Source organism: Micropterus dolomieu, linkage group LG01 (assembly GCF_021292245.1).
Source record: "Micropterus dolomieu isolate WLL.071019.BEF.003 ecotype Adirondacks linkage group LG01, ASM2129224v1, whole genome shotgun sequence".
NCBI lineage: Eukaryota > Metazoa > Chordata > Actinopteri > Centrarchiformes > Centrarchidae > Micropterus > Micropterus dolomieu.
The window spans coordinates 31,895,488-31,904,541 of NC_060150.1; the positions used below are offsets into that span (position 1 = coordinate 31,895,488).

Below are 9,054 nucleotides of genomic sequence, written 5' to 3' on the forward strand. Positions count from 1 at the left end.
GGGGGGGGGGGGGGGGGGGGGGGGGGGGGGGGGGGGGGGGGGGGGGGGGGGGGGGGGGGGGGGGAGAAACAGGCAACAGGCATCAGTATCTATGGCAACCACCACCTCGCCCACAGCAACAAACTTCCTTCTCTACTGAAGCAGAGAAAGAGAGTGGGGTGGTGAGGTGTAGCTTTAGAGCTAAAGACAGAGAAGGAAACATTGTACAAATGCAGTAACACACATTTTCACCCTTAGTTATTAGCTAAAATCTGCACTCTGTATCTCCCTTTCTCTTTTTCTCCCTCATTCTCCTCCTCCTTGTTTCTAACTCTTCCCCTCTCCTGGCAAAAAGAGACTCCTCCTCAGGAGTCTGTACAGCTTTCTACTGCCCCCTGCAGGCATCCTCCTCCCAATCACACCAAACACAGCAGGGGTCTTTGTGGCTTGGTTTCTCTGTGTGCGCCCTTCTCTGTGTATCTCTTTCTATTTTACCACAGATGAAGCGTCAGTAGCAAAATCTTTTGGTTAAGGCTTTTGTGTGGTGTCTTGATAGATTAAGGTATCGGGGCCTGTTGTAGTGCGTGATTAAAAAGTCTTAAATTGAGTGTCTGTCGTCTGTTTATCAGGCATGACTAAAAGCTGGCATTTCTGTCTGTTTAGCAGCAATGTTTGATTACACTGTCTTTTTTGTTTTTAACTGTCAATCAGGTGAAAAGCTTACTCTCTCGTCTTGCTTTTCTTTTTTTTATTTCATTTTTTTTTTTTACACTTTTGAAGATGCTTGTTAGCTGCCTGTCTCTCTGACAGGCTTACACCCCTCACTCTTGTCTGTCAAGTCGTGTATTATCTGTCTTCCCTCCTGTCTCTCTGGCCTTCATGTGCAAATCTAGCTTCAAACTGGCAAAGTTAGATGCTAACATGCTTCAAATGCAATACTGACTTTTTCCTTCGTCCATGGTTTTGTTTTATACCGCCCCTCCATTTGCAGTCTGTTTTCAATATTTCAGGATTTATCACAGTGGAGATTCAGTAGAATAGAAACACGTGACAACCCAGCTTGATGTGAATACCAGCCCACGCTGTCTCAGTATGTGAATTTATATCTAACTGAGCGTGCTTTTTCACCTCAACCCAACTGTGTCGCACCTCACTGTAGCTTCAATTGAAACTGAAGCAACTATTGTACATATGTGTGGCATGTCTTTGCGACATGGTGTAAATTAGGTATGAAATTTTAATGTGAAATATAGATATTTTATAGATACAGAGGTAGCTTACAGCTAGAAGGACCTGTTAGAACAAATGAGGAAATCTAGTATGCTATAATGCTAGCATGTTAATTTTTCAGTTAACTATTGTCTGTGTAATGAAAGCAGATACTTCAGCTATGCAGGATGTCACTCAGGCTAAACTTTCATTTTAAACATCTTGCTAAGTTCTTGCACACAAGCATTTTTTTTTGTTTTCTTCATCAGGCACTTGCCATATGCACATTTATTATCCATGTGTTCCTCAGTTAACCATAAAATATTTAATACTTTTGATCCAAATGTTTGATCCAAAGCAGAAACCTAGCAAGACTGCCTTACAGATAGCAGAGAATTACTTTGAATGAGGACCAGTGGCTCTAATGTGGTATATTTCAGTTAATCGACTTGCTAATTAAGCGACTCTCAAACCTGCATTTTGACAAGCTAGCTTTGCTAGTCTGAAATAATAAGCGAAATTCAACAAATCCAAGCATTAATTCAATAACAAGGTGTAGATATTCTCATTAAGATAAATAGAGGGCTGTTCAGTGCCAAGATGTTGATTGCAGAGATGGAAGCTAACCAGATGTGCTGAGAATCCATCACTGTTAATTGATTGTAATTTAAAAAGTTGTGCTTGATCATTAAATGTTAAAAGGAAGTAGCAGATGTTTCAAATGTTATGTTTTCTCAAGTTCTTCGATTCTGACTGCTGTTGCATTTAGGCTGTTAATGAGGTAAGCCATAAGTTGGACATGCTTGCTGCTATAGCTAATGTCTTTGAGTAGAGTTTTGAAGGTGGCTACTATAACTGTACTCTTTTGCCGGGGGGGTGACGTCGCCATAAAATTAGACGGCGCTCGTTTGTCATGTCAAGGTCGATACTTACCTCAGGTCCTGCATTCCTCCTCCTCATCTTTTTCTCTGCCTCCATTCCCTTCCCTTTCTCTGTGTCTGAGTGAGTGCTCACCTCCTTCTCTCCTCCATCCTCTTCTTCTCTCCTCTAACAGTCTATTATTATATAGGTATTTATTCTCTCCTACCCTCCCTGCACTCTCACCTCCCCTTTCCAGTCCTCCCCCTCCTCTATCTGCCATAACCTGCCTTTTACCCCTTCATCCCCCTCTAATTTTTCCTCTCCTTTTCTCCTCCTTCCCAAATCCTTTCCTTCATCATCATCCTCCTCATTAGCTCTCTTTTCCTCTCATAGCTTCAGCTTTCTGCAACCTCCCTCCCTCCCTCTCTCTTCTCATGCTTTCCATCCCGAAAGCTGTGAGCCCCAGTGTTTGGCCAGGATGAATGGGAGCTATTTAAGCTGCTGGCAGGTCCTTTTGGTGTGTGTGTGTGTGTTTGTGTGCGTGTTGCCAGAGAGAGTAAGTGTGTGGGTGTTACGTGTTTTGACAACTCTGGATGTTACAATTTTGGCACAGTGTCACTTGGAGGTTTTAAAGTGGCCAGATAGGTAACATTTGTAAGTGTTGTCATACTGTATAAAGCTGCTCACAATTTGATTAAATGATGCCACAGAATAAAGCACTGGACACACTCTGCTTACTAAATGGTATATTGTTATGAATTCTTCAAAAATATGTCTCTCTCTTTTTGTCTTGTTCTCCTTTTTTAGTCCACCAAAGGTCCCCATGATTGTATCGGGAGTGGTTACAAAGGTAAGACACACACACCCTCTCAGGCACAGACATACAGAGACCACCAGTAGTGTTAAAATAAGCATTATGAGGTGGTTTCAATGTGGGACACGAGCTCTACAGGGATGTGTAGAGGCTTAGTGCCGAGAAAGAGAAAGACAGACAGAAAAGGGGAAAGCAAGGCAGAGGCGGGTGAGGAGAAGAAAATGAAGAGAAATGCAGAGGTAAATGTGAGAAAGCAAAGAAGGGCGAGGATCACTCATCTGCAGTGTTGGGCAAGTTACTAGATAATTATTACTCCTTGAAAAAGTAACAATATTACTTTACTTATTTCTGGTTAATAAAAGTTAATAAAGTTTCTTGTTACGTTCTATATTACTTTCAATCCTCCTCCCCCCCCCCAAAAAAAAAAATCAACTTTTGAAGTAATATTATAAAATTGAACATTGTAAGTTTTACAAAGGTAGTCAGACATTTTAGGATTCATTCAGGCTATTCAGCAGTGCGTGCGTGCGTGCGTGCGTGCGTGCGTGCGTGCGTGCGTGCGTGTCCTTCAGTCCCTGGATGGATCCGTTTCCTGCCTGTCAGACCAGGTAGATTGTTTGCGGAAGATTGCGGTGATATCAGCAAGGTGGCAGGCATCCCATTTATCCCCCGATCCTCTCTAGCCTTCCCGTTCGCCCCCTATCACTGCCATCAAACCCAGAGGCTAGCACTGCACAAAGCCTCAGAAAAGCCTTTTAGGAGCTAAGTGAAACACTTGTGTGTGTGTGTGTGTGTGTGTGTGTGTGCGCCCGCGCGGTTTGTGGCCTGTTGGGATTTTATTTTAATGTAAAAAAAGAAGACATTTCCTGGCTACGTATATTTTTCCCTTTCCTTGCCTTTTGTGTTGTGAAAATTATTTGTCCCAAGTTACTGAAGGTGAGCGTCTAGGATGATGGTTAGTTGAGAGAGAGAGAGAGAGAGAGATCATTTTGGTATTATACACAGACAGATTAATAAAAGAATTGTTGAAAAGTATATCTCAACAGGTCAGCTTTTGCATGCAAGACAGAGAATATGCATATTGGGTGAGACAGTTCTGCTTTAGACAAAATTTGCTATTCTTTATTCAATATCTAATGAAACATTATGTTAATTTGAACCATTCAAAACATTCTTGAGCCATTATCTTCTTGAGCCACATGGATGTAAAAAAAAAAAAAACTTAGTTTCATTTCTTCCATTTTAACATGTTCTCATTCTGAAACATTCTTTAAAGTATTAAAAGGAGGAAAATTAGACATGGGAAAAGTAGCAAATATCACATTATTTCCCCGAATGGGTATTTTAGCTGTGTATTAAAATGGTGAAAATGAGGCAGGAAACATGCCATGCCAATCACCATGATTTCTATTCACAGTGTAGTGCAGTAACACAGTTAATTTGTTGCTTTCCCTCCCATACCTCTGCTTCAGTCGGCGAAAGATAGGAGAGACAGAAGCTTTGAGCTTCAGAAGAAAGACGAAGGGCAATTGGAGGTCAAATCAATCCACATCCCATGCACTTAGCTGTGGAATTGGCTTTAAATGAAAGAAATACACACACTGTAAATGTTTTGTGCCCACATACACACACATGTAGAGAAAGTAGTGCACATACTGTACAAAACCAGCACACACATACAGTGAGGATTAGGGTCAAGCGATGATGGGTTGGGCGAATGAAATTCAGCAAGAGGTTCAGATAGACAGGAGGGGGTGTGTGTGTGTGTGCGCGTGTGTGCGTGTTGGTAGAGCGTTAATTAAATTGGTTTTATAAGTTTATCCATATAGACGTTCTTAGAAATCAAAATTTGAGGGAAACTTGTATTTGGTTATTTATATATATATATATATATATATATATATATATATATGATGGAATAGTAACATCCACATATAGCAACATCTGGAATGATAAGTCCGCATCAGCGGCAAACAACAAATAAATGCTTAAATCCAGTATTTTAGATGAAAAAAACTTCAGTATGAATTCATAATCATGCATGCAGCAATGTAATGTGTGTATAATGTGTGCTTTTAAAAAACGCTGTCTTTAAGCAACTGGTTTCCCAGCTTTAAACAAGCTCACCACCACCCTCACTGTGCTGTATGTAAAACCTGTAAAGCTGATGATACACGGAGCAACTTTTAGAGCAATGGTGCTGGGCAATGTTACCCATGAGTAAAGATTACTACTTTAATCCCCCACCGTTCCAACCCCCCCACAGAATTATGGTGATGACCAAAAGCCAGTCTGGCACTAACCAGTGAAGAACAGGGGAGTTAAGAAGCGGTATAAGGAAGAAACAAAAACATGTTGGCAGGTAAAATCCAGGCATGATTGAGGTCTTTGATGAAAGTCTGCCTTTCTTTTTTGAATAATCAAATACCTGCTTTGATCCGATTTAGAAATGAGGCTGTTTATGGGCATTTTTCTTGGAAAAAGAGATTAAGGTTGCAGAGCAGATGAGTAGGGACAGATGAGTGCTCCATACGCTATCCTTCACACACTTTCCTCATCGTTATTATGATTACCAGAGGGAAAGGATTTAAAAATAGAACACGAAGGGCACACACATTATATCACATACACACTTTCACACTTGAATATTACTGTTCACATTCTTGTAGTGTTTACTGTCCAGTAAATTCTACTAATTATAATTTTTTTTACTTTTAATTTAGCTGATGCTTTTATCCAAAGCAACTTACAATTGCTATATGTCAGAGGTTGGACACCTCTGGAGCAACTAGGGTTTAAGTGTCTTGCTCAGGGACACATTGGTGGATGTAACAGGGTGAATCAAACCCAGGTCTCTCAGGCCAAAGGCATGTGTCTTATGCACTGCCCCATCACCATCACTACTTACATTAGTCGCAGTACTCTTATTTTGTCTTTAGTGTCTAACTTAATGGAAAACAACCACATCACTATGCTACTATTTAATAGCTAACTTCAGTTGGATAGATATTTGCTCTACTGTATGTTGCAATGGGAGGTATGCAACAGATAAGATGCAGCAGAGCTTATGGGCCATCTGAAAGTATTGCTTCATTCATGAGTTTCCCAGCTGACAAATATAAGATTTAGTGGTTTGAGCACCCAGTTGTACATTTCATATTGGCCATCAAGAATAAAGTACTCCATCACAATCGAACAGTTGTTCATTTCCCTCTCAAGTCATCTCTAGTAATAGTTCCAAAGTGAGTTGTTTTGGCACCAAATTTGATCTTGTTTATCCGGAAAATATGCATGAACTGAATTTTCTCCTTAAACAACTATTGTATGACTGTGTTCTGTTCAGGGTGATAAGGACTTCACCCCTGCAGCTGCGCAGGTGGCCCACCAGAAGCCACAGCCTTGTGTCCCCAAGCTGCCCTCTGTCCAGCACATCAACCAGCACATCCACCAGCCCCGCAAGTGAGCCAAGCCGCAAGCTTCAATGGCTATGCTAACTCCACCGGCCGGCCTTCCCAACAGAACACATAGGATGAAGATGTTTCCCCAACAGGCACAGATCTCTAAAAAAATCAAAGAGTAGTTTTCAGCCTGTTGCTTTACATGTATGAGGAATTTATCTGCAACAGACACCCAATGCCAATACAGCCATTGTAGAAGTCCCGCTTTCTTCTCTTTTGACATTTGTATAGTCTTAAGGTGGTATAAGTGGGTGGAAGGTCTTCTAAAATGGCTATGATTTGAGGATTAAACATTAATAGATAAACTGATCTGAGTCTGTGGGGGGAACTCTCACCCCAGCGACATGTTGACCCAAGCCACATCACAACCACAACTAGCCAATCACAGCAACCTACCAATCAGGCCAACTTAAAAACCAGTCACCTCACAGTGATGAGCCCTAAGCTCCAGCCCTCTACCTATGACCTTCACAGACCAAAAGAACAAATCATGAGGTGCAGACCAGTTTCCCATTATCTGCCTCCAATTTAAATGTTTAAATATATTCAAACAAGACAAGAAACTAGGCATTTTCAATGTGTAATAGATGCGCAGTAAGGGGAACCAATAAGATGCAAAACACTACCCATTACTCTGTAAAGATGGCTGTCATTACCCGAGGAGCTACTTAATGCATGTCGTTCATGTCATGACTGTGGATAGCTAGCTATGGTTATATACTTATATAGCTTTTGGGCCACAGCAAAACCAGTTTCCTCCTGCCTTTTATTTACCAGAGAAGAGTCTTGCTGATCTCAGATCTGCTCTCCCTTTTTGCCTGCCTTCTTGGAGTTGTAACAATGTCTGTCCTTTCCTGGCAATGTAAACTAACTTTAATGCAAACTCACCCTGCCTCACAGTAAAAGTCTGCCAGCAGTGCCTCGTTGCTTAGACTTCGAGTTATTTAGTCTCATTTGGCTCACATCGATTTACATTTTATCTGCCGCACGCCGGAGTCAACAGGAATGGAAATCACAAAATCTAAAGAAAGCCATTTACTGTGAAGCAGCTGCGGGATGCTTTGTGTTTACGTTAACATTACCCTGAACATCACAAGTGGGTAATATACTCTATTACAAGTTGAACAATGCAGTTCAGAGATGCGGATCAGAAAATAGTGAGGCTCCTAACTGTGAGATGAAGGTAACAAGACGATTTCAACATTCCATAGAAAATATGTCAACCATGTGACGGTTTGTCAGTGTGCAAGGATATCTGCAGGTATGGCTGCGTTGTGTATCAGAAATCTGTACCAGCCCACAAAATCCAGGTCTGCGTTTCCTTGGAAATGATAACATATCAGCACACACAAACACAAACCACCCTCTTCCTTAATCACCTATCTCCTTACACTCAAGTGTTGGTTGCAAAACTAATGTTCAGGTTTCCATGAAAGAAAGAAATTTATCTTGCCAAGAAGGAATGATTTCCTGTGTTAATTTAATTAAGTTTAAAAGAGTTTATTTTTGTTCTTCTCGGTTCAGTTTGCTTGAGTAAATTGTTCAAATTGTACAAATCTTTAGTCATTGAGTGGACGAAGGTGTTAGGTGTGGTTGTCATAGTAAATAAAGATATAGACTATCTTGAAAATGCCCTTTTCGGCTTGTCTGTATTTAAATTAAACGGGTGATGACTGGAAAACTTCATGTTGAGAGAATTTCTCCTACTGGAGAATGTGAATGATATGGTTCTAATGTGTTGTACTTTGTAAAAGTTCAAACTAGTCCTACTTGGATGGATTGTAACCTGCACCTCACCTGAAGTGTTTGAGCGTACCATGGTGAATTAGCACCCTGCACTGAGGGATTAGGGCTCAGGTGGTGTTTTGAAATGAAGAAGCATCTCTCCAAGAGCTGTCTGCCCCCCTCCCCCACTTCAGCTCACACACAAACAAATACACAGTGTGCACCAGGTGTTAGTGCATGTAATCCATCTTCACACAAGCATCTGCAACCAGGTGTTCTGTCACTTTATGTTAGCCCATTAAACCAGCCAGTGTGGGGCTTAGTTGGTAGGAGCCTCCTTCAGCATGCTGAAGCACCCTATTAAAGCAGACATGATCTCCCTGGCTGTATATAGTTCTCTCAATGTGGCAGACCTCTCATCCCCTGCCATGCCCTATTTGACTGGACGAACAGAGCAAGGGTGAGACACTGCAAAAAATCTATCAAACTGCCCTACTCAGGAATCTTTGGTTGTGTAAGTATGTGTAAGTAATTCCACAGTGAGGTAACTATGACCACCCATACAGGAGAAGCCGCCGGTCGTGGTACTGCAAAAGTGCTGAAATACGTATCGAATTGTGTGTCTTTGTTCTTTTTTTATATACAGTGGGTACGGAAAGTATTCAGACCCCTTTAAATTTTTCACTCTTTGTTTCATTGCAGCCATTTTCCAAAAATCAAAAAAGTTCATTTTATTTCTCAGTAATGTACACTCAGCACCCCATCTTGACAGAAAAAAACAGAAATGTAGAAATTTTTGCAAATTTATTAAAAAAGAAAAACTGAAATATCACATGGTCATAAGTATTCAGACCCTTTGCCGTGACACTCATATTTAACTCAGGTGCTGTCTATTTCTTCTGATCATCCTTGAGATGGTTCTACACCTTCATTTGAGTCCAGCTGTGTTTGATTATACTGATTGGACTTGATTAGGAAAGCCACACACCTGTCTATATAAGACCTTAC

General features: G+C 41.1%; 1 protein-coding gene across 1 annotated transcript in view; it reads left to right on the plus strand.

Moving 5' to 3' along the window:
* Window positions 1–7,951, plus strand: part of LOC123980720 (death-associated protein) — a 12,471-nt gene extending 4,520 nt beyond the window's left edge. Inside the window, exons 3-4 of the mRNA XM_046065250.1 lie at window positions 2,857–2,899; window positions 6,207–7,951. Of these exons, the coding sequence (XP_045921206.1) occupies window positions 2,857–2,899; window positions 6,207–6,326 (163 nt within the window). The 3' untranslated portion in view covers window positions 6,327–7,951. The remainder of the gene's footprint in view (window positions 1–2,856; window positions 2,900–6,206) is intronic.
* Window positions 7,952–9,054: the final 1,103 nt, after the last annotated feature.